Source organism: Rhinoraja longicauda, chromosome 5 (assembly GCF_053455715.1).
Source record: "Rhinoraja longicauda isolate Sanriku21f chromosome 5, sRhiLon1.1, whole genome shotgun sequence".
Classification (NCBI taxonomy): domain Eukaryota; kingdom Metazoa; phylum Chordata; class Chondrichthyes; order Rajiformes; family Arhynchobatidae; genus Rhinoraja; species Rhinoraja longicauda.
In genome coordinates this window covers 859,692-886,290 of record NC_135957.1, presented here as the reverse complement: position 1 = coordinate 886,290, position 26,599 = coordinate 859,692, and the positions used below count along the sequence as shown (strand labels likewise).

At 46.5% G+C, this 26,599-nt stretch overlaps 1 protein-coding gene across 2 annotated transcripts in view; it reads left to right on the top strand.

Moving 5' to 3' along the window:
• kif6 (kinesin family member 6) overlaps nucleotides 1–26,599 on the top strand; it is a 466,382-nt gene that overhangs the window by 61,022 nt on the left and 378,761 nt on the right. For both annotated transcript variants that reach the window (XM_078398770.1, XM_078398768.1), the window contains exons 4-5: nucleotides 2,919–3,066; nucleotides 9,525–9,634. In XM_078398770.1, coding sequence (XP_078254896.1) covers nucleotides 2,919–3,066; nucleotides 9,525–9,634 — 258 coding nt within the window. The remainder of the gene's footprint in view (nucleotides 1–2,918; nucleotides 3,067–9,524; nucleotides 9,635–26,599) is intronic.

The window sequence follows — 26,599 nt, the reverse complement described above, 5'->3', positions numbered from 1 at the left end:
GTATGTTGTAAAACATACTTGGCTGATAAAGTATGATTGTGACTATGTAAGTATGCAGAGGTTTATGGAGAGATTTCTACATTCTCATTTCACTCTCTTTTTCTCCGGGCCCACTCTTGACAAGAGTCGGAAGTGAGACTCAACTCACCAAAAATACTATATGGAACAGAGAACAATAGAGCCCCAAAACAGACCCTCCGGCCCACAGTATCTGTGCCGAACATAATGCCAACTCTTATCTACCTCTGCATAGTGCATATGCCTCCATTCCCTGCACATCTATGTGCTTGCACAAAATGTTTCTTAAGTGCCACGACTTCAACCTCCACCCCTGGTAATGCATTCCAGGCAACTACCACCCTCTGTGTAAAAAAATACTTGCCCCACACATCTCCTTTGCGCATTGGCCCTCTCACCTTAAAGCGATGCTCTGTAGTATTTGAGTTTTCCCTCCTGGGAAAAAAGGTTCTGACTGTCTACACTATCTATTCCACTCATAATTTTATATACTTTTATCACGTATCACTGCAGCCTCTGGCATGCCAGAGAAAACGATTCAAATATGTCCGATCTCTCCTTGCAACTAAAACCCTCTAATTCTTTGTTTTAGTTAGAAGGTCCATGCCGACCAGTGTTTACCCATACACTAGTTCTATCCTGCACTCTAGGGACAATTTACAGAAGCCAATTAACCTACAAATCAACACATCTTTGGGATGTGGGAGGAAAGCAGAGCACCCGGAGAAAAACCCATACGGTCACAGGCTGAATGCATAAACTCTGGACAGACAGCACCCATTGTCAAGATCGAACCCGGGTTCCTAGCGCTGTAAGGCAGCAACTCTACCGCTGTGCTGTAATCCAGCATTACATAATAAAACAACATGGTAATCACAACATGGCTGAACTGGTGAAGTCTGGCATGAGAGGGCTTGGAGTGTATGTTCGTTTGTACCTTCTCCCCGTGACCGCGTGGGTTTTCTCTGAGATCTTCGGTTTCCTCCCACACTCCAAAGACGTACAGGTATGTAGGTGAATTGGCTTGGTATAAGTGTAAATTGTCCCCAGTGTGTGCAGGATAGTGTTAATGTGCGGGGATCGCTGGTCGGTTCGGACTCGGTGGGACGAAGGGCCTGTTTCCGCTCTGTATCTCTAAACTAAACAAAACTAAACTAAACTAAAACTAGACTTACCAAAATTCGGTCAGGATTCCCACTGAAGAGAAACATCTCGAAGAAACATCTAACAACTGAAGCAGATCAGATCTTAAACAACGACAAGACAGAGGTCAGGGAGGAGAGGGAGAGCCTCGTAACAGGGTGTGAAGACAACAATGAGAGCAAAAAGTGGGAGCCGGTAATCGCTTCAAGAAGATAGCCGCAAAAAGCTGGAGTAACTCAGCGAGTCAGACAGCATGTCTGGAGAAAAGGAATAGGTGATGTTTTGGGTCAGGAAGTTGGTTGGGTTTCTTGCCCCAGTCCGTATCAATGGTACTGATAATGGGCAGTGCATATATGGACCAAACTGCCAGAGGAGGTAGTTGAGGCAAGTTGTATAACAGCATTTAAAATACATTTGTGCAGGCAAATGGATGGGAAAGGTTTGGGGGATATGGGCCAAACTTGGGAAGGTGGGATTAGTGTACTTGGGACATCTTGGTGGACATGGGTAAGTAAGGCCGAAGGGCCTGTTGTGCATGGTGTATGATTCTATCTAGGTTGATGTGTTGTCCGATGACTCATAAATATTTTGGAACACTAATAACGGCCTAGCTCAACACACAATCTTGCTCCTGTCAAAGGCTTCAAGCTAACACGACCCTAAAATAATGGCCTTCTCTCTCCCCTTTGATTCCCCCCACTAGTTCCAGCACTGACTCCGGCTCAACTGATGCATTGTGTGCTTTGTAATGGTGCCATGAGTGAAGGAAAGTGGGTGAGGCTCCTCAATTGCACCAGACACATCTTTGGCTTTCGATGCGACAAAATGTTTGTGAAGCAAGCCCACAACCAGATTATTCATGTTCATAAGTTCTCGGAGCAGAATTAGGCCATTTGGCCCATGAAATCTACTCCGCCAATCAATCTTGGCTGATCTATTTCTTCCTCTCAACCCCATTCTCCTGCCTTCTCCCCATAACCCCTGACACCTGTACTAATCACAAATCTGTCAAGTTCCTATCTATCCTATCAAATTTGAGGAAGGATATTCTTGCTATTGAGGGCGTGCAGCGTAGGTTCACTACGTTAATTCCCGGAATGGCGGGACTGTCGTATGTTGAAAGACTGGAGCGACTAGACTTGTATACGCTGGAATTTAGAAGGATGAGAGGGGATCTTATTGAAACATATAAGATTATTAAGGTATTGGACACGTCAGAGGCAGCAAACATGTTCCCAATGTTGGGGGAGTCCAGAACCAGGGGCCACAGTTTAAGAATAAGGGGTAGGCCATTTAGAATGGAGATGAGGAAAAACTTTTTCAGTCAAAGAGTTGTAAATCTGTGGAATTCTCTGCCTCAGAAGGCAGTGGAGGTCAATTCGCTGGATGCTTTCACGAGAGAGCTAGATAGAGCTCTTAAAGATAGCGGAGTCAGGGGGTATGGGGAGAAGGCAGGAACGGGGTACTGATTGTGAATGATCAGCCATGATATCATTGAATGGCGGTGCTGGCTCGAAGGGCCAAATGGCCTCCTCCTGCACCTATTGTCTATTGTCTGTTTATCTGTCCAAATGTATTTTTAATGTTATTATACCCTCCTGAAATATTTCCTCTGGCAGTCGTTCCATATACCCACCATTTTGCTCTGCCTGGAATAAATTAAGCGGAGCTCTGTGTGTGCTTACTCCCGGTAGTTAATTGTCACCTGTTTCAGATTTTGCATGTGAATACTCATGTTTTTTTTAATCCCCTTCCAGTGTCCTTGCAGGTTACAATGGGACAATTTTTGCTTATGGCCAGACGGGCAGTGGCAAGACCTTCACTGTCACGGGAGGCGCCGAGCGCTACAGCGACAGAGGCATCATTCCTCGGACACTCTCGTACATGTTTGGAGAGTTTCAGAAGGTAAAACGTCTCATCTGTCAATGCGTGGCTTGCCCCACAGTAGTTGGGGGATTTCGTTGAAACACAAAGTGCTGGAGGAAGATTCAAGAGTGTTTAATTGTCACAGGGACCAAAATGGAACGATTACATTCTTACTCGCAGTAGCACAACAGGACTGTAAACACAGTAGATAGACTCAAAATGCTGGAGTAACTCGGCGTGTCGTGCAGCATCCCTGGAGAAAAGGAATAGATGACGTTTTGGGTTGAGACCTACTCAATAGGTCACATAATAATGAGATAAACAAAATAAAGTTCAATAAATTAAAAGAAAAACAATATTAATGGAAAACAAAACAAAAGCCCCACGCCTTACTGCAAGCCAAGATGGTTCACAGTTCTAAGTGTAATTGGTGTTTGTCATGTTCAATAGCCTGACGGATATTAGGAAGAAGCTGTTCCTCAACCTGGAGGTCATGGTTTACAGACTCCTATGTCTTCTTCCCGATGGCAGGGAGTGAAATGAAAATGTAGACAGGGTGGTGTGGGTCATATTTGAGGCAGCGCCTCCTATAGATCCCTTCGATAGTGGGGAGGTCATTACCCGTGATGGACTGGACAGTGTTCACCACTTTTTGTAATTTCCGTCATTCCTAGATGTATTATTTGCCGAATTATGCCGTGATGAAACCAGTCAATATGTTCCGTACTGAAAACCTGTAGAAGGTCAAGGGAGTGTATGTCAACACATAACAAATCTCTTCAATCTTCTAAGGATGAGGAGGTGTTCATGAGCTTTCCTTATGATTGTATCAATGTGCTGGGTCCAGGACAGATCCTCAGAGAGTATGAGAAAATAACTGCAGATGCTGGTACAAATCGATTTATTCACAAAATGCTGGAGTAACTCAGCAGGTCAGGCAGCATCTCGGGAGAGAAAGAATGGGTGACGTTTTGGGTCGAGACCCTTCTTCAGATCCTCAGAGATATGCACGCCCAGGAACTTGAGCTCCCGATTACGGGTGCTGTCTGCACGGAGTTTGTACGTATGGTCGGCGTGGACCCGGTGGGCTGAAAGTGCCTGTTTCTGCGCTGTATCTCTAAACTAAACTTAACTAAACTAAACTAAACTAAACTAAACTAAACTAAACTAAAGAAGGTTGAGGGGGGACCTCATTGAATCTTACAGAATAATGAAAGGCGTAGATAGAGTGGATGTTGAAAGGATGTTTCCACTGGTGGCGGAGTCTAGGACTAGAGGTCATAGCCTCAGAATTAAAGGGTGCTCTTTTAGAAAGGAGGTGAGGAGGAACCTCTTTAGTCAGAGGGCAGTTAATCTGTGGAACTCATTGCCACAGAGGGCTGTGGAGGCCACGTCAGTGGATACTTTTAAGGCAGAGATGGACAAATTCTTAATTAAAATGGGTGTCAAGGGTTATGGGGAGAAGGCAGGAAAATGGCATTCGGAGGCAGAGATCAGCCATGATTGAATGGTGGAGTAGACTTGATGGGCCGAATGGCCTAATACTATAACTTGTGAAGTTGTGAACTTGTGATTGAGCATACAACCTTGAGGTGCCCCCCGTGCTGATGGTTATCGAGGGTCAATGGAGGGAATGGACATGCACCATTTTGGGTTTGGACCCTTCTTCAGTGATAGATTAGGGGAAAGAAAGCTGGAAAAAAAGGAGGGGACAGGACAAAGCCTGGCAAGTAATAGGGGGATATTGGTGGGGGGGAGGAATAGGGGTAGGTTATGGCTGGAGGAAGTGACAAAGGCTTGAGGTGAAAAGAATACAAAAGGGTTTGAGAAGGAGAGAAAAGGAAGAGTGAAAGGATTTGGTTGCATCCACCAGTGAAGTAAAAATGTTGACATTTATAAAGTCGTGAATTGGAACTTGAAGAATTATCTTAGTGTCGTACAGATAGTCTTGTGCAGAAAATATTGAGATGAGGATGAAAGAATCACAGCAGATTGTTAACAAAAAGACTACAGCGTAGATAATGTGTTCTTGCTCCCTTACACTAAATCTACACAACACTGACTAACTCTTGTGATACCAACTGACTCTTGTGATACTAAATTTCAGAGGTGGGCGAATTTTGGGCGACACGGTGGCGCAGTGGTAGAGTTGCTGCCTTACAGCGCCAGAGACCTGGGTCTGATCCTGACTAAGGGTGCTGTATGTACGGAGTTTGCACGTTCATCCCATGACCGTGTCGGTTTTCTTCTGGTGCTCCAGTTTCCTCCAACACTCCAAAGATGCCCAGGTTTGCAGATAATTGGCTTTGGTAAAATTGTAAACTCCCTAATGTGTAGGATAGTGCTAGTGTACGGGGATCGCTGGTCAATAGACAATAGACAATAGACAATAGGTGCAGGAGGAGGCCATTCGGCCCTTCGAGCCAGCACCGCCATTCAATGTGATCATGGCTGATCATTCTCAATCAGTACCCCGTTCCTGCCTTCTCCCCATACCCCCTGACTCCGCTATCCTTAAGAGCTCTATCTAGCTCTCTCTTGAATGCATTCAGAGAATTGGCCTCCACTGCCTTCTGAGGCAGAGAATTCCACAGATTCACAACTCTGACTGAAAAAGTTTTTCCTCATCTCAGTTCTAAATGTCCTACCCATTATTCTTAAACTGTGGCCCCTTGTTCTGGACTCCCCCAACATTGGGAACATGTTTCCTGACTCTAACGTGTCCAACCCCTTAATAATCTTATACGTTTCGATAAGATCTCCTCTCATCCTTCTAAATTCCAGTGTATACAAGCCTAGTCGCTCCAGTCTTTCAACATATGACAGTCCCGCCATTCCGGGAATTAACCTAGTAAACCTACGCTGCACGCCCTCAATAGCAAGAATATCCTTCCTCAAATTTGGATATCAAAACTGCACAGGTACTCCAGATGCGGTCTCACTAGGGCCCTGTACAACTGCAGAAGGGCCTCTTTGCTCCTATACTCAACTCCTCTTGTTATGAAGGCCAACATTCCATTGGCTTTCTTCACTGCCTGCTGTACCTGCATGCTTCCTTTCAGTGACTGATGCACTAGGACACCCAGATCTCGTTGTACGTCCCCTTTTCCTAACTTGACACCATTCAGATAATAATGGCTGGCGCGGACTCAGTGGGCTGCAGGGCCTGTTGTGGCCCTGTATCTCTAAACTAAACTGGATGAAATATGAACACGGCTGAAATTTAGTTTGCGTTTAGTACAAGTTTGCAAGGATAAATGTCGATGCTTTTTTTAACCTTTCGTTTCAATGGTCTTTTAATTGTTCCGCATACCATGGCACTTGTGTGTGCAATGCTTAGGAATTTCAGCAAAAGTGCTAACACTGACTGGATGCCTCATGTTTGGATCTTGTGGAATGCTCTTTCTTTTAATATCATCTTTATATGTTGGACATTGCTCTGGCATGGCCATTATTTATGGCCCATCCCTAATTGTCCTTTGAACTGACTGATGTGGCTTGCCGGGTTATTTCAGAAGGCCGTTAAAAGTTAACCCCATCAATGTGCTTTTTGACTTGCATGTTTGCCAGACCTGGTATCTGCAGATATTTCTATCCCTGAAAGAATTTGGTTATCCCCAGTAGTTAGTTAACATATATAACATATAACATATAACAACTACAGCATGGAAACAGGCCTGTCCGGCCCTACCAGTCCACGCCGACCATTCTCCCTGACCTAGTCTCATCTACCTGCACTCAGACCATAACCCTCCAATCCCCTACTATCCATATACCTATCCAATTTACTCTTAAATAATAAAATCGAGCCAGCCTCCACCACTTCCACCGGAAGCCCATTCCATACAGCCACAACCCTCTGAGTAAAGAAGTTCCCCCTCATGTTACCCCTAAACCTTTGTCCCTCAATTCTGAAGCTATGTCCCCTTGTTGGAATCTTCCCCACTCTCAAAGGGAAAAGCCTACCCACGTCAACTCTGTCCGTCCCTCTCAAAATTTTAAAAACCTCTATCAAGTCCCCCCTCAACCTTCTACGCTCCAAAGAATAAAGACCCAACCTGTTCAACCTCTCTCTGTAGCCTAAGTGCTGAAACCCAGGCAACATTCTAGTAAATCTCCTCTGTACCCTCTCCATTTTGTCGACATCCTTCCTATAATTTGGCGACCAGAACTGCACACCATACTCCAGATTTGGCCTCACCAATGCCCTGTACAATTTCAACATTACATCCCAACTTCTATACTCGATGCTCTGATTTATAAAGGCAAGCATACCAAACGCCTTCTTCACCACCCTATCCACATGAGATTCCACCTTCAGGGAACAATGCACAGTTATTCCCAGATCCCTCTGTTCCACTGCATTCCTCAATTCCCTACCATTTACCCTGTACGTCCTATTTTGATTTGTCCTACCAAAATGCAGCACCTCACACTTATCAGCATTAAACTCCATCTGCCATCTTTCAGCCCACCCTTCCAAAAGGCCCAAGTCTCTCTGTAGACTTTGAAAATCTACCTCACTATCAACTACTCCACCTATCTTAGTATCATCTGCATATTTACTAATCCAATTTGCCACACCATCATCCAGATCATTAATGTAAATGACAAACAACAGTGGACCCAACACAGATCCTTGGGGCACTCCACTAGACACTGGCCTCCAACCTGACATACAATTGTCAACCGTTACCCTCTGGTATCTCCCATTCAGCCATTGTTGAATCCATCTTGCAACCTCACTATTAATACCCAACGATTTAACCTTCTTAATCAACCTTCCATGTGGAACCTTGTCAAATGCCTTACTGAAGTCCATATAGACAACATCCACAGCCTTGCCCTTATCAATTTCCCTGGTAACCTCTTCAAAAAATTCAAGAAGATTAGTCAAACATGACCTTCCAGGCACAAATCCATGTTGACTGTTTCTAATCAGGCCTTGATTATCCAAATAATTATATATATTGTCCCTAAGTATCTAAGTCCCTAAGTATATTGTCCCTAAGTATCTAAGTATCTAACAGTTAATTGCCACCTGTTTCAAATTCTGCATGTGAATACTGGTCCTCTACCGATTTTCTGGCAACTGATGGTCTTCCCCACCCCACCCCACATGGACGTTTCCCCCCACCCCCCCATCCCCTCTGAAAATGTGGTGTGTAGGTCAGGTGAGGTGGCCGTTCTTGACCGCGTCAGGACTTCCGCACAGATCAGCGGATCAAATTTGCCCCCTGCGTCCGGGGCTCGTTTAATGGGCCTACGTGGGAGTAGTTCGGATGGGGTATCTTGATCAGCTTAGGCCAAAGGGCCTGTTCCCAAGCTGTTTGACTCAATGGCCCAATGGCATGACCAGATCCGTGGTGCTTAAAATGTGCATCCTCCTGCAGGTGGATCTCTTATCCATAACCCCCATCCTTGTGCCTTGCCCGAGTTCCTTCACTAGCTTTGTAATGGTGGAGCTGGTGTAAAATATAGCCCTTGTGCACTAAGTTACCCAATGCCACAGTGAGAGGTGGCAGCACCCTGGTCTCTGAAACTGTGCAATGAAGAATTATATTCTATTCCCCCCCCCACTCGCCCTTCAATCCTCCCCTATAATAAAATGTCAACCGAATGTGTACAAAATCATGAGAGGAATAGATTGGGTAAATGCACAGAGTCCAGAGGACATAGGTTTAATGTGAGGGAAGATTTAATAGGAACCTGAGGGTTAACATTTTTACACAAAGGGTGGTGGATGTACAGAACGAGCTGCCAGAGGAGGTAGTTAATGCAGGTACTATTGCTACGTTTAAGAGACATTTGTACAGGTACATGGATACGACATGTTTAGAGCACTTCAACTCACCCTCCAATTCCCAATCTGACCTTTCTGTCCTGGGCCTCCTCCATTGTCAGAGTGAGGCCCAGCGCAAATTGGAGGAACAGCACCGTATATTTCGCTTGGGTAGTTTACACCCCAGCGGTATGAACATTGACTTCTCTAACTTCAAGTAGTCCCAGCTTCCCCTCTCCATCCCCTCCCCCTTGCCAGTTCTCCCACTAGTCTTCCTGTCTCTGTCTACATCCTATCTTTGTCCCGTCCCCCTGACATCAGTCTGAAGAAGGGTCTTTACCCGAAACGTCACCCATTCCCTCTCTCCCGAGATGCTGCCTGACCCGCTAAGTTGCTCCAGCATTTTGTGTCTACCCCAGGTTTTGAGGGATATGGGCGAACAGCAGGCAGGTGGGACTAGTACAGATGGGGCATGTTGGTCGGTCTGGACAAGTTGGGCCAAAGGGCCTGCTCCCACGCTGTATCGCTCTATGACTCTATGATTGGGAAGTATCTAATCTGAAGATATTTGAAATAAATGGTTGCAGGAAACTATGGAGCTGCAAATCTGAAAATGAAAAGGTTAAATTGTGGATGTTTGGGCAAATTCTACACCCAAACATCTTTTCTTGGACTCGTTCACAGTTTTATTTTTGTTTCATTTCTCTTGGACCAGGACAGCAGCAAAGTCTACACAACCCACATTTCCTACTTGGAAATTTACAATGAATGTGGTTACGATCTCCTTGATCCACGTCATGAAGCTTCCAAACTTGAAGACTTGCCGTAAGTTCAGTTAATTTTGGCTGCTCTTTTACTTGATCTGCTCTTTTATTTTTGCTCCCACTGCACCAGTTCATCGAAGGAAAAATATTTACCGCTGCAAAAGAAAAGATTGTGGGATAGTTCAACATTTTTACTCATCCACAACATCGGTTTGCCTGTTTATGACTTTGAAATCCTTCCTTGACTCATTGTTTCTGAAGGGTCCTGATGGTGGCTTTGAAGATTGTGTGGTTATGTTTTTTTAATGTTTGGTTATGTTATTTTTTGTTTTTTTTCACTTGTATTGAGGGATGGCAAAACCAAATTGCGCTGACCTCACAGAGGAATGAGCAGCCACCAAGCTTAGTTTAGTTAGGTTAGAGATACAGCACGAGTCCGCGCCGACTGGCGATCACCTCGCACATACACTAGGGGCAATTTACACACACACACACACACACACCAAGCCAATTGACCCGCATACATGCACGTCTTTGGAGTGTGGGCGGAAACCGAAGATCTCGGAGAAAACCCACGCAGGTCACAAGGGAGAACGTACAAACTCTGTACAGACGGCACCCGTGGTCGGGATCGAACCCAGGTCTCTGGTGCTGCAACTCTAAGACAGCAACTCTACCGCTGCGCCAACGTGCCGCCTAAAGTTAATGTGGGGCTCTCAAGGCAGTGGTATGAATTAGAGAATGGTAATCATAAAAAAAACGAACTATGGTGAAAGAAAGAGAGAGAGAGAGAGAGCGGCCTGGAACGTGGCAACTTCAACAGCCTGACCGCGGGAGAAGACGGCAGGGGAAGAGAAAAGACATCCTGGCCTTCCATCACAGTGAGGAGGTGACTGGAGGAGACTCACTGTGATGGATGGTTCTTTTTGTTTGATTGTGTGTGTTATTGCTTGTTTTTATTGCTCTTGTTGTTGGACTGTGGGTAATCTTTCATTTCACTGCACATTTATGTGTACGTGACAAATAAACTTGACTTGACTTGAGAGAAAGAGAGAGAGAGAGAGGCGCTTTATTGCCACATGTCCCAAAATGGAACAATGAAATTCTTAAAAACAATAATGAAGGGCAAATTAAATAAAACTCTCTGATCTTCTGTTTGTTATTTCTTATGACTCATAAGATATACTTGGCGTGAATTTTGAATGATTCTTGCCTGTGCTTAATATGAAATTGAAAGCTCTTCATGGTTTTGTTAATGAATTGAGAGGACTACCTCGCTGGACTTTCTTGAAGTCTGAGATCTGATTAGTTTTTGTAATCACCAGTTAATGCCGCACGTCAAGTAATTCTTCCCTACATGCTCTTTCTTTCCTGTGGCCTCACCCACACCCTGGTGCACTCCCATTTCTCTTGCAATCTCTTGACCCATCGTCCCTCTTGCCCTGCTCTTGCCCTGCTCCTTCTGATCCCATTGTACACTCGTCTCCCATTCCTGAAACCTCCATTTTCCTTTCACCCCCTTCTTTCTCCTCCCCGTCCCCTTTCATCCATCCTCCTCCTTCAGGCTTCTCCACCTGTTAGTACCTGACACTCCACCTGTTGACTCCTCCACCTGTTAGTACCTGACACCCTTTTGTCTCCTTTGCACCTCCAGCTTTTGTCATTTACTCCACCCATCTGCTGATCAAATCCCCCCCTCACCTGTCTCCACCTCAGGCTTTGAGACCGACAACATCTACCTACTCTCTGGCATTGCACCTCCTGGAATCTGAAGAGCTGCAGCCAGTCAAAAAGAACGCCTCAGACACAGAGGATGAAAGACACCCCCTTACATGACCACCCATTGCTACCTCAGCGTTGAAATCACAGTGACAATACTAAACGCGGCACGGTAGCGCAGCGGTAGAGTTGCTGCTTTACAGCGAATGCAGCGCCAGAGACTCAGGTTCGATCCTGACTACGGGTGCTGCACTGTAAGGAGTTTGTACGTTCTCCCCGTGACCTGCGTGGGTTTTCTCCGAGATCTTCGGTTTCCTCCCACACTCCAAAGACGTACAGGTATGTAGGTTAATTGGCTGGGTAAATGTAAAAATTGTCCCTAGTGGGTGTAGGATAGTGTTAATGTACGGGGATCGCTGGGCGGCACGGACTTGGTGGGCCGAAAAAGGCCTGTTTCCGGCTGTATATATATGATATGATATGATATGATATACCTAAATCTAAATCTAGAGAAACTGAGTTCACAAACCCTGGCGATTTAAAACCCTGCATAGAATCATAGAATCAAACAGCGTGGAAACGGGCCCTTCGGCCCAACTTGCCTACACCGACCAACATGTCCCATCTATCTATACTAGTCCCACCAACCTGCTCTTGGTCTATATCCTTCCATACCTGTCCTATCCATGTACCTGAACTTAGACCAGAGTTGGTCTAGCCATTCGGTTGACTTACCACTGATGTTCAAGTTAATAAAGACTAATAGCGTTAAATGGATGGTAATGTCCTTTTACAAGAAGTCCGAGTACCTACTGAAATGTTAGTATGACTGACGCAAAATAGTCAGGACTAGAAACTGGTAAACACAACTCTGAACATAAATGTCGCAGTGCTGTTAATAATTCCGGGAAATGTTGTACTTATTTAAGGGTGTGTTCGAACCTGACTGGCCCACTTCTGCTTCTGTTTCTCATGTTCGTAATTGCAACCAGGCTTTCGCGTCAGGAAGCTGCAGGAGCTCTCTGTGGGACGAAAGCAGTCTATGAACATCTCCATTACTCCTGGAGGTCTCTGTGGACCCCATGCGCAAAGAACGTGCCTCCTGGATGCACTCTCTTCCCCAGCTGCTCCCCGTCTTCCTGACCGCCTAGGACGATCCTCCACCTGACTTTCATCATTGCAGCATCCAGTCATTTATTTAATACTCTCCCCAGCAATTCAAAGAGCATTGCTCACATTTAATTTAATGAGGTTTAATTAGTGGCAGCACAGCTGGTGGAGCTGCTGCCTTACAGCGCCAAAGACCCGGGTTCGATCCTGACTATGGATCTTGTCTGCGGAGTTTGTACGTTCTCTCTGTGACCGCGTGGGTTTTCTCTGGGTGCTCCGGTTTCCTCCCACACTCCAAAGACATGCAAGTTTGTAGGTTAATTGGCATCTGTAAGTTGTCCCGATTTTGTAGGATAGGACTAGTATTGGGTGATTGCTGGTCGGCATGGGCTCGGTGGGCATGGGCTCGGTGGGCTGATGGGGCTCTTTCCACGTTGTATCACTAAACTAAACTAAGCTAGGCGAAGATAAGCTAAACTAAACTAAACTAAGATGCAGCATCGAAACAAGCCTTTTGGCCCACCGAGTCCACGCCGACCATGGTGGCGCAGCGGTAGAGTTGCTGCCTTACAGCGAATGCAGCGCCAGAGACCCGGGTTCCATCCTGACTACGGGTCTCTCCGTGACCTGCGTGGGTTTTCGCCGAGATCTTCGGTTTTCTCCCACACTCCAAAGAAATACAGTCGGTTAATTGGCTTGGTAAATGGAAAAAAATTCCCTAGTGGGTATTGGATAGTGTTAATGTGCGGGGATTGCTGGTCGGCGCGGACCCGGTGGGCTGAAAGGGCCTGTTTCCGCTCTATCTCTAAACTAAACTAAACCCATTCGCACTAGTTCTATATTATCCCATTTTTGCATCCATCTCAACATTTGAGGGGCAAATCACAGAGGCTAATTAACTTACAAACCCACGTGTCTTTCGGATGTGCGAGGAAACCGGAGCACCCGGAGGAAGCCCACGCAGTCTCAGAGCGAACTTGCAAACTACACACAGGCCTCTGGCGCCGTGAGGCAGTGGGTCGACCAGCTGCGCTCATTTATTTCAAGGCTCTGGTCCTGGGAGCTACAGTTGGACTAGCCACTGCGAATAACGGCAATGCAATTTTATAGATGCTGTACGCTGCACACCACACACTACACAGTGCACACCCAGATTGTGGTAAGCTCTTTTAAGAGCTGGCTGCAAAATTTCACCTGCTGTGCTCCATGTTTGAAACAGAGAGAACTTGCAACGATCAATAAGGAAAGTTGCATTGCAACTGATGTGGATTTACACAAAGAAGCCCGACCATGCTGTTCTGTTAACCTTACGACTGAAATTCTCGCACTTCATATGACTTTCAAAGTCAGCCTCAGAGTAATTTGCAATGGTGGCTCAACGCCAAAAACATTTCTAGACTCTGTTTTGGTGCTTATATTTCATTTGTTTGGATCCATTTCATTGCATGAGCATCCAGTCCTGTAGATTTAGAAATGTTACACATTTTTAATGTGCACATTTAGCTGTTACCGAATGTACATTTTACTCATTTGTTCTGAAAGTACAGCATTTTTCAACAAATAAAATTGATGTTCTACAAAACCGTTCCTTCCGTTTTTTTGTCAATGGTATTGCACTATCTGAAGAGGTCCCGTTTGAAACGTTTCACCGAGCTTTAACTGAAATGCATGCGAAAAGAGGTTTTGTACACAGAGGTTGGTGGTGGTGGAGGAGGTTACAATGGTGGCGTGTAAGAGACGTTCAGATAGGCACATGGATGTGCAGGGAATGGACGGTTATGGATCCTGTACAGGCAGATGGGATCAGTTTAACTTTGCACCATGTTCTGCACAAACATTAGTTTAGAAATACAGCGAGGAAAAATAACCTTCCGTTCACCGAGTCTGTGCCGATCAGCGATCCCGATGCACTAGCAATATCCTGCACACACTAGGGATCATTTATAACCAAAGCCAATTCACCTACAAACCTGTGCGTCTGCGGGATGTGGGAGGAAGCCGCAGCACCTGGGGAAAACCCACGCCGGACACGGGAGGAACGTACAAACTCCATACAGACAGCACCCCTAGTCAGGATGGAACCCGGGTCTCTGGCGCTGTGAGGCAGCAACTCTACCACTGTGCCACCGTGCTGCGCAATGTTCCTGTGCTGTGTTTTATGTGCTATGTTAAAAGGGAAGATTCCTAGCAACCACTTGATTGGTACATTAGAGATCTGAGGGGTAACAGTGAGTAGTTGATGTGTGTGTGGAACCAGAGGAGGTGATGTAATCAGATAATCAGTTGTTTAAGAGGCATTTAGACTGACACTTAAATTGAATAGGCATAGGATATGGACCTAATGTGGGCAAATAAGATTGGGATAGATGGGGGGGAAAGGGCTAGGATGGGTGTGGTGGGCTGAAGGGTCTGTTACCGTGCGATATGACTGCTGATTTGATGCCAGTGAGCCAGGACATATCCAGGTATAATGCTGTGGGAAGATGTGCCTTGTAAGCAAGCAAGCATGCAGATATTAAGATGTTGCTTGAGCAGTCTATGGGATAATTCTAATTTGACTCTAATGCCCAGCCCTAAGTTAGACATCACAGTGGTGATTGAATTAGCCGTGCCTTTGTCATGTATGAACCAGCATCTAGAAAATCCATTAAGTTCATAATTTCGTAAGTGATAGGAGCAGAATTAGGCCATTTTGCCGATCAATTCTATTCCACCATTTAATCACGGCTGATCTATCGTTCCCTCTAAACCCCAATCTCCTTCCTTCTTCCCACAACCAGAGAGTAGTCCTGAACGATTATCTACCTTATTGGTAACCCTCGGACTACCTTTGATCGGACTTTGCTGGTTTTATCTTGCACTAGACGTTATTCCCTTATCGTGCATCTATACACTGTAAATGGCTTGCTTGTAATCATGTATTGTCTTTCCACTGACTGAATAGCACGCAACTAAAAGCTTTTCACTGTACCTACCTGTACCTGTGCACTACACGTGACAATAAATTATATTGTCACGTGTAGTGCAGTGTAATGTAGCTGTAATGCACATCTCCAAGTTTGCGGATGACACAAAGCTGGGTGGCAGTGTGTGCCTTGGATAGGTTGGGTGAATGGGCAGATGCATGGCAGATGCAGTATAAAGTGGATAAATGTGAGGTTACCCACGTTGGTGGCAAGAACAGAAAGGCAGATTATTATCTGAATGGTGTCAGATTAGGAAAAGGGGGGTGCAACGAGACCTTGGTGTGCTTGCACATCAGTCACTGAAAGTAAGCATGCAGGTACAGCAGGCAGTGAAGAAAGCCAATGGCATGTTGGCCTTCATTGCAAGAGGATTTGCTTAGGAGCAAGGAGGTCCTACTGCAGTTGTACAGGGCCCTGGTGAGACCGCACCTGGAGTATTACGTGCAATTTTGATCTCCTAATTTGAGGAAGGACATTCTTGCTATTGAGGGAGTGCAGCGTAGGTTCACCAGGTTAATTCTCGGGATGGTGGGACTGACATATGATGAAAGAATGGGTCGACTGGGCTTGTATTCACTGGAATTTAGAAGGATGAGAGGGGATCTTGTAAAAACAAATAAAATTCTTAAAGGATTGGACAGGCTAGATGCACGAAAAATGTTCCCGATGTTGGGGGAGCCCTGAACAAGGGATCACAGTTTAAGAATAAGGGGTAGGCCATTTAGGACTGAGATGAGGAAAAACCTCTTCACCCAGAGTGTTGTGAATCTGTGGGATTCTCTGCCACAGAAGACAGTGGAGGCCAATTCACTGGATGTTTTCAAGAGAGAGTTAGATTTACCTCTTAGGGCTAACGGAATCAAGGGATATGGGGAAAAAGCAGGAACGAGGTACTGATTGTGGATGATCAGTCATGATCGTATTGAATGGCTCGAAGGGCCGAATGGCCTACTCCTGCACCTATTTTTGTATGTTTCTATGTAAGCCCTGACACCCGTACTAATAAAAAATTAACGCCCAATACTCTACGTGATTCACTCCCTATTTCCAATGGTCTTTGCTAGCGGGAATTAATTCATGTCAGATGAGTGTGAATTTTCAACCTGGTTTCTCAGCAGCATGGATTCGAAGGACAAGGCTGGGCACTGGACCTGTACTTGCTGGAGTTTAGAAGGATGAGGGGGGACCTCGTTGAAACGTACCGAATAGTGAAAGCCTGGATAGAGTGGATGTGGAGAGGATGTTTCCACTAGTAGAAGAGTCTAGGAGCAGAGGGCACAGCCTCAGAATAAAACGATGTACCTTTAGAAGGGAGATGAGGAGGAATTTCTTTACCACAGACGGCTGATGGAGGCTAAGTCAATGGATATTTTTACGGGCGGAGATTGACAGATTCTTGATTAGTACGGGTGTCAGGGGTTATGGGGAGAAGACATGAGAACGGTTTGAGAGGGAGTAGAATGGCGGAGTAGAATTGATGGGCCTAATGGCCTAATTCTGCTCATGAACTTATGTGATCACCACTGGTTATATCCTGCACACTAGGGTCAATTTACAATTTACAGCAGCCAATTAATCTATGAACTTGAACGTCTTTGGAGTGTGGGGGTTGGGGGGGGGGGGTGAAACCAGAGCTCCCGGAGAAAATCCAGGCAGGTCACGGGGAGAACGTGCAAACTCCGTACAGACAGCACTCGCAGTCGGGTCCGGTTGGCCTAATTCTCTTCTTGTGACTTCTGAACATGAAAACCAGCCTGAAATCAGCTTCAGTTGATATTATCAGGATGACTGTGCTGGAAATAGAAAACTTTACCCTGGTTCAGTGCGATTGCTCTTTAGAGGTTGGAACCGAAACATATTATTGGGTACAGAACGTATGATTATTCAATGTTTGATCTGGGCAGGCAGATCGTGCTTTCTGTCCAAAATGGAAACTCTCTTTAATTCCCCTAACCTCGCCTCGTTCCGAAAAGTTATGCGTTCGCCAGAATCCTAAAAGTAAAAGCAGAAATGTTTAAGGTGGTACGCAGTTCTGTGAGTCAATTTTTACTCGGTTGAGCATGATGCTTAAATGGTTCATGACCTTCTAACTCTTAACGGTTGTAATTTGGGCTCGGCTCCCCTTGAGCTACGCTTTAATTGGCTTCACCTGGCAGAGGATCAAAGATCCCAAACATGGAGCTACTTTGAAAACAAAAAGCAAAATGGGCATGTGCAACTTTAATAGGAATTGCACTGATGCTTTTACCAAATGCACCAAGATAGAAATCCAATAATTATCAAGAAGCAAGACTTCGGTCTTGCGAACAATTACCTAATTGTATTCTCCTTCTTTGATCATAAGTGTGCCCCTAGTTCATGGCCCATGAAGAGGATGCAGATGATTTTCCTGCGATTAATGTCTGTTTCTGGGCATTAGGCAAAGGCGAATCAAGCAGTAACTCTTAACACAGGTTTTTTTTGTGCAGGCCCTTCATTGTCAGGCACAGAGCATTCACCCAAAACATGCAAGGCCATTTATCCGGAACTACACAGGAGTAATTACCAGCTTGTATAGGAAGGAACTGTAGATGCTGGTTTAATCCAAAGACGACACAAAACGCTGGAGTAACTCGGCGGGACAGGCAGCATCTCTGGAGTGAAGGAATGGGTGACGTTTCGGGTCGAGACCCTTCTTCAGACTGAGGGTCTCAAGCATTTCATATGAATTTCAGCATACTTTCCGCATCAGTTTCTTAGGTTTCTGACAGTCGGCAGATAAAGACATTGACCATGCAGAGATTACCGCGAGCTTTTGACTGATTGACATGGTGGATTGGAAGATACAGCACAGAAATAGGTCTTTGTCCCCCCGCGTCCATGCCGACCATCGATCGCCCAGTTCTGTGTTATCCCACTTTCTCATCCACCTGCACAGTGGCGCAGTGGTAGAGCTGCTGCCTTACAGCGCCAGATACCCAGGTTCTATGCTGGCCACGGATGCTGTCGGTACTGAGTTTGTACGTTCTCCCCCATGGCCTGCTTGGGATTTCTCCGGGTGCTCCGGTTTCCTCCCACACTCCAAAGCCGTGCAGGTTTACAGGTTAATTGGCTTTGGTAAAATTGTACATTGTCCCAAATGCGTGTCGGATAGTGTTAGTGTGCATGGATTGCTGGTCGGTGCAGACTCGGTGGGCCGAAGGACCTCTTTCTGCACTGCATCTCTCAACTAAACTAATGTGAATCTGAATCTGAATCTGAATTACCTTTATTGTCATTCAAAATGAATTGAACGAAAATCATTTGCCAACCAGCCACAACAGTACAGAGTAAAAGACACAAGACACACAATTTTAACACAAACATCCATCACAGTGACTCCTCCAGACACCCCTTCACTGTGATGGAAGGCAAAAAAAAATCTCTTCCCCCATGCTTCTCCCACGGACAGATAGTTGCTATTGAGGGCGTGTAGCGTAGGTTTACTAGGTTAATTCCCGGAATGGCGGGACTGTCATATGTTGAAAGACTGGAGCGACTAGGCTTGTATACACTGGAATTTAGAAGGATGAGAGGAGATCTTATCGAAACGTATAAGATTATTAAGGGGTTGGACACGTTAGAGGCAGGAAACATGTTCCCAATGTTGGGGGAGTTCAGAACCAGGGGCCACAGTTTAAGAATAAGGGGTAGGCCATTTAGAACAGAGATGAGGAAAAACGTTTTCAGTCAGTGAATTGTGAATCTGTGGAATTCTCTGCCTCAGAAGGCAGCGGAGGCCAATTCTCTGAATGCATTCAAGAGAGAGCTAGATAGAGCTCTTAAGGATAGTGGAGTCAGGGGGTATGGGGAGAAGGCAGGAACGGGGTACTGATTGAGAATGATCAGCCATGATCACATTGAATGGCGGTGCTGGTTCGAAGGGCCGAATGGCCTCCTCCTGCACCTATTGTCTATTGACTTCTGCCGAGGCGACCGAGGCTCCCGACTTGCGCAGCCCCTGCAAGGAGATGGAAGGTCCCGCGGCCGAGCCGTACCGGGCGATGGAAGGCCCCGCGGCCGAGCCGAATCTAAATCAAGGGCCAAATTACAGCGGCCAATTAGCCGCGTGTCATTGGGACGTGGGAGGAAATTGGAGCACCCTGAGGATACCCACGCAGTCACACGGAAAACATGCAAACTCCACACGCAGTCAGCACCCGAGGTCAGGCTCGAACCCGGATCTCCGGCACCGCGACGCAGCAACTTTACCTGTAATTTAGGAATTGTGATGGATCAGGAAGGAGTGCCTACAATCTCGAAAAAAAAATCACCTGATTTCTGCTTTTGACCCTGGGAGCTGCCAGATAAGGCCAGACTGTCATTGAAATGCATTCACATTCATTTGTGCTCTCGTGAGGTGGTTTAGTCAGATTTGAGATATATATTTCGACAGCGATAGAAAGAAAACTAAAGATGATTGTTCAAAATTTTATTATGTCCTATTCCAGTGGGGCAGTGGGCAAGTCCTAAATGGGACTTGTACGGGAGTTGGACAAGCCCGCCCCGACGATGTCTCCACTGTCTTGTGTGCATGCCACATGTACAGTCGGCAAGTCGTTGGTTCCAGCGGCTTTAGGGCTTGTCTACCTCGCATGTGAAGCCTGGGTTCGGCGGATTGCGCAGAGGAAACCACCAGAAGGTTAAACGGGCAGAAAGACCATCCCAGCAAAGCGTCGTGGGCAGAGTGAGATACGTTGGACACTTCTGACCATCCACTGCATCCTGACCTGTCCCCAGCCGTCCCGACTATGTCTTGATGCTGGAACCCGATAGGCCGGGATGAGAGAGTGAGGCCGGCGATCTGCGCAACTCCCCCCAGAGATCCAGCACAGGAACAAGCCCTTAGGCCCAAATACCTGTGCCAAACTTGATGCCAAGATATGCTAATCTCACCTGCTCACACGTGATCCATATCCCTCCATTCTCTGTATATTCATGTGTGCCTATTTAAAAGCCACTTACATCTCCTTTAAACTTTGCCTCTCTGACCTTAAAGCTATGCCTTCTTGTCTGTGTTATTTCCAAGCTGGGATAAAGATTCCCACTGTCTACTCTATCTATCCCTTTCAGAATTTTATTTACTTCCATCCTCTCAAGCTCTGATATTCCGGAGAAAACAATCCAAGTTTGTCTACCTGCGACTCACCAGGCTTTATCCGGCCTCTCCTCTCTTTAAACTTTCTCTCCCTCACCACAATCAATCTGTAAAAGGGCTCGACCCAAAACGTCACCTGATCATGTTTTCCAGAGATGCTGACTGACCGGCTGAGTTACTCCAGTACTGTGTGACTTTTTAAAAATAGACCTGCGTCTGCATTTCCTTGTTTCTCCAAGTATGTCCTACCTTTCCTTGCAGCTAAAGATAGACACAAAAGGCTGGATTAACTCAGCGGGTCAGACGGCATCTCTGGGGAAAAAGAATAGGTGGTGTTTCGGGTCGAGGCCCTTCTTCAGACTGAGAGTCTGAAGGTAAATAGAGCAAAGGATGGAGAGATGTGCAAAAAGCAACGATGATCAAGGAAAGGTGGAGCCCACAATGGTCCATTGTTGGCTGTGGAGAAGGTGTGATAACTGGTTATACAGACAGTGAAACTCAACAGGAAAAGGTGAAACTAGTAGGATGACTCGGGTGGGGGAGGGATGGAGAGAGAGGGGATGCAGGGTTACTTGCAGTTGGAGAAATCAATATTCATACCGCTTGGTAGTCACGGTGGCGCAGCGGTAGAGTTGCTGCCTTACAGTGAATGCAGCGCTAGAGATCCGGGTTCCATCCCGACTATGGGTGCTGTCTGCGGAGTTTGCACGTTTTCCCCGTGACCTGCGTGGGTTTTCTCCGAGATCTTCGGTTTCCTCCCACACTCCAAAGACGTGTAGGTTTGTAGGTTAATTGGCTTGGTAAATGTAAATATTGTCCCTAGTGGGTGTAGGATAGTGTTAGTGTGCGGGGATCGCTGGTCGGCGCGGACCCGGTGGGCCGAAGGGCCTGTTTCCGCGCTGTATCTCTAAACTAAACTAAACTAAAGCTGCCCAAGTGAAATATGAGATGCTGTTCCTCCAATTTGCGGTGAGCCTCACTCTGACAATGGTGGAGGTCCGGGACAGAAAGGTCAAAATGGGAAGGGAAGTTAAAGCTTTTGGCAACCGGGAGATCGCGTACGAGGGAGATTCCTTGTAGCTAATACTCCCTAATCCAGCCAGTTGAAGTGATAACAATGGGTGCAATGTTGAAGAGGCTAGATTCTCAAATTGGATTAAGTTATCAAGCTGCGTTGCGTGGAGTGCTCTTTACATAGTTGGTTGTGGCATTCAGCCACTTCTTACCACGCTGAATGTTTCAGCGGGGAAAGACTGATAGATAAACCAGTTAACATTTCCCAGTGTGTAGGAAGAACTGCAGGCGCAGGTTCAAACCAAAGATAGACACAAAAAGCTGGAGTAACTCAGCGGGACGAGCAGCATCTCTGGAGAGAAGGAATAGGTGACGTTTCGGGTCGAGACCCTTCTTCATACTGAGAGTCAGGGGAAAGGGAAAGGAGAGATATAGACGGTGATGTAGAGAGATATAGAAGAAATGAATAAAGGAATGCAAAAATGTAACGATGATAAAGGAGACAGTCCACTGTTAGCTGTGTGCGAGGTGAAAACGACTTACGGACAATGAGACTCAACAGGACGACTTTGAAACTAGTACAAGAAGTATAAGAAAATAACTGCAGATGCTGGTACAAATCGAAGGTATTTATTTCACAAAATGCTGGAGTAACTCAGCAGGTCAGGCATCATCTCAGGAGAGAAGGAATGGGCGACGTTTCGGGTCGAGACCCTTCTTCAAACTAGTACATCCACTTGGGTGGGGGAGGGACGGAGAGAGAAGGTTGCAAGGGTTACTTGAAGATAGAGAAGTCAATAATCATACTGCTGGGTTGCAAGCTGCCCAAGCGAAATTTGAGGTGCTGTTCCTCCAATTTGTGTTTGGCCTCACTCTGACTATGGATGAGGCCCAGGTCAGAAAGGTCAATGTGGGAATGGAAGGGGGAGTTAAAATGTTTAGCAACCGGGAGATCAGGTAGTCCCAGGCAGACTGCGCAAAGGTGTTCAACAGAACGATGGCCCAGTCCTCGTTTGGTCTTGATGTTTCAGTGGAATGATGGCCCAGTTTGTTCCCGCCGACATTTACCAGTACCGCATAAAGCTCGCTTGCAATAAGCATAAAAGGGATAGTTGTCATAAGCTTTCTGAACTGCTTTGTGCACCTGTGTTGCTATAGTCGTTGGAAATGCACTTTAAGCCTCTCAGTTCTTCTGTTTTTTATAGACCCAACCTCCACTGACTGTAATTTCCTGACAAAATTACTAGTTTTAATGGTAGTTTTAGGCTGCAACGAAGAGAACTGAGGATCTTGAAGTGCTTCAGCACTCACCAACTTCTACAGATGCGCCATAGAAACCATCTTATCGGACGGAATGCATCACACAGCTTGGTTTTGGGTACAGCTCCTGCCAAGACTGCAAGATATTGCAGAGAATTGTGGACGCAGCCCAGACCATCGCACAAACCAACCTCCCTTCCATTGACTCCATCTACACCTCACGCTGCATCGGCAAGGCCAGCAGCATAATCAAGGACCAGTCTCACCCCGGCCACTCCCTCTACCCCCTCTCCCATCAGGCAAAAGTTACAGAAGTTTGAAAACGCACACCTCCAGATCCATGGAATCTTCCCAGCTGTTATCAGGCAACTGAACCATCCTATCTCCAACTAGAGAACGGTTCTGACCTATCATCTTCCTCATTGGAGATCTTCAAAGACTATCTTTAAGCGGACTTTACTGGACTTTATCTTGCACTAAATGTTATTCCCTTTATCCTGTATCTGTACACTGTGGATAGCTCGATTGTAATCATGTACAGTCTTTCCTTTGACTGGATGGCACGCAATAAAAAAGCTTTTCACTGTACCTTGGTACACGTGACAATGAACAAAACCAACAGTAACTAATGGTAAGGGATATGGGCCAAACGTGGGCAGGTGGGGCGAGCATAGATGGGGATGCGTTGGGCCGAAGGGCCAGTTTCCGTGCTGTTTGACTCTCTGTGACTGGGGCAAAGAATATAAGGGAGATAGTGGTGGATTTGTACAAAATACGGTGTGTACGGTTCTGGTCACTTTTCCACAGGGAAGGATGTGAGAGCATTAGAGGGGAGTGAGTATGAGATTAATGGGGATGTTGCCAGATCGAGAGAATTATATTTATGAGGAGAGACTGATTCAGTCGGGGCTGTTTTCTTGTGGCAAAGGAGGCTGAACGGAGATTTAATTAAGCTGCGCAAGATCATGAGAGGCCCAGACAGGGTGAACAGGAAGCAACCTATTTCCCTCGGCAGCGAAATCAATAACTCAGGACATAGATTTAAGTTAATTAGTAAAAGGATTAGAGGGGAGATGAGAAGTTTTTTTAAAAAACTCGAGTGGTTGTACATCTGGAACACTCTGCTTGAAATAGAGGCGGAAGCCATTATTATATTTAACCACGTGGGGCGTTGCTGCCTCACAGTGCCAGAGACCCGGATTCGATCCTGACTACGGGTGCCGTCTGTACAGAGTTTGTACGTTCTCCCCGTGATCCCCGGGGTTTTCTCCGGGTGCTCCGGTTTCCGCCCACCCTCCAAACGTGCAGGTGTGTAGGTTAATTGGCTTTGGTAAAGATTGCAAATCGTCCCTAGAGTGTGGGATAGCGCTGGTGTGCGGGGATCGCTGGTCGGCGCGGACTCGGTGGGCCGAAGGGCCCGTTTCCGCGCTGTATCTCTAACCTAAACTGAACTAAGCATGTACCTGAAAGAGAATGAAGAGTTATAATCTTCAGGGTTATGAATCAAGAGCTCAGATGTAGTCTAAAAGGTGGCTTGGACATTATGGGCCAAATGACCTCCTTTTTGCCATTTATTCACAAAATGCTGGAGTAACTCAGCGGTCAGGCAGCATCTCAGGAGAGAAGGAATGGGTGACGTTTCGGGTCGAGACCCTTCTTCAGTCAGACTTTTTGCCATAGCCGTCTATAATTCTGCAGTACATCAGTACAAGTAATATACTGCTGTTAATCTTTAAGGAAAAACTTGTTCCCACCCCCCCCCCCCCCCCACCCCCTACCCATCCCCACCTCTCCCCAGCATTTGCAGAGGCTTTGTTGAGGTAGTTTTAAGCAGGCTGTGTTCAGAATGACGTCAAGATGATCTCCTGAAGGTTTACTTCTCGGCTTTGTTTTGGTTTCATTTATTATTGTCACTGTATAAGAAGGGACTTTCTGAGGAGGCTCCATTCTTTCAAAGTGCAGTAAGATGCTGCAGATGTTCTTCTTCGCTGCCGTGCGCCGGGGCAGCAGGGCGAAGGCCGCGGACGCCAACAGGATCAACAAGATCATCAGGAAGGCCGGCTCCGCCCTGGGGGCGGAGTTGGATTCACGCGAGGTGGTCTTGGAGGGGAGGGTGCTCCTCAAACTGCGGAGCATCCTGGACAATACAGCTCACCCCCTTCGTGACACACTGGTCAATAGACAATGGACAATAGACAATAGGTGCAGGAGGAGGCCATTCGGCCCTTCGAGCCAGCACCGCCATTCAATGTGATCATAGCTGATCATTCTCAATCAGTACCCCGTTCCTGCCTTCTCCCCATACCCCCTGACTCCACTATCCTTAAGAGCTCTATCTAGCTCTCTCTTAAAAGCATTCAGAGAATTGGCCTCCACTGCCTTCTGAGGCAGAGAATTCCACCTGAGGAGCACCTTCACCAACAGACTGGTTCCACCAAGATGCAGCACAGAACGCCACAGGAGATCCTTCTTCCCTGTGGCTATCAAGCTGCACAACTCCTCCCACTTCTGTCGTGGGGTAGACTGACTCCCCTTCCCCCCCCCCCCCCCTCTACAATCTTTGCGCATTCCCAGTGCTGGACTTTCCACTCATCACTTTAATTTCATGTTTCTTGTATCTTGTTGTGTTTTATGACTGCTGGCAGACCAATTTCCCTCCTGTGATAAATAAAGTTCTATCATATCGTATCGTATCGTAGCGAGGTACAGGGAAAAGCTTTTGTTGCATGCTATCCAGTAAAAGAAAAGACTCTGTGTGAATACAATCAAGCTGTCCACAGTGCGCAGATAAAGCATAAAAGCTTTTTAATCCGACTCTGATCCCATTTCATTCCCATCAACTCCCACCGGATTGTACAATTGACGTACACAGTAGAGGCAATTTACAGAGGCCAATTAACCGACCAATCTACAGGCCTTTGGGAAGTGGGGAGAAGCAGGGCACTTGGGGGAAAATCTAGCATTGAGAAAACATGCAAACTCCACAAAGACAGCACTGACGATCAGGGCGGCACTGTGGCGCAGCAGTAGAGTTGCAGCCTCACAGCGCCAGAGACCCGGATTCGACCCTGACTGTTGGTGCTGTGTGTACGGAGTTTGTACGTTCTCCCCGTGACCTGTGTGGACTTTCTCCGGGAGCTCAGGTTTCCTCCCACACTCCAAAGAAGTTCAAGTTCACAGGTTAATTGGCTTCTGTGAATTGTAACTTCACCTTAGTGCGTAGGATAGAACCAGTGGTGATCACATAAGTTGATAAGTTGTAGGAGCAGAATTAGGCCATTCGGCCCATCAGGTCTACTCCGCCATTCAATCATGACTGATCTATCTCTCCCTCTCAACCCCATTCTCCTGGGCGGCACGGTGGCACAGCGGTAGAGTTGCTGCCTTACAGCGAATGCAGTGCCGGAGACTCAGGTTCGATCCTGACTACGGGCGCCGTCTGTACGGAGTTTGTACGTTCTCCCCGTGACCTGCGTGGGTTTTCTCCGAGATCTTCGGTTTCCCCCCACACTCCAAAGACGTGCAGGTTTGTAGGTTAATTGGCTGGGCAAATGTAAAAATTGTCCCTAGTGGGTGTAGGATAGTGTTAGTGTGCGAGGATCGCTGGGCGGCGCGGACCCGGTGGGCCGAAGGGCCTGTTTCTGCGCTGTATCTCTAAAAAAAATCTAAATCTCCTGCCTTTTCCCCATAACCCCTGACATCTTTACTAATCAAGAATCTGTCAATCTCCGCCATAAAATATCCATTGACTTCCCTCTATTGCCATCTGGTCGGTGCGGATCCAGTGGGCAGAGGGCCTGTTTCCATGCTGTCTCTCTCAATTCTACAGTTGAAAGGGCTT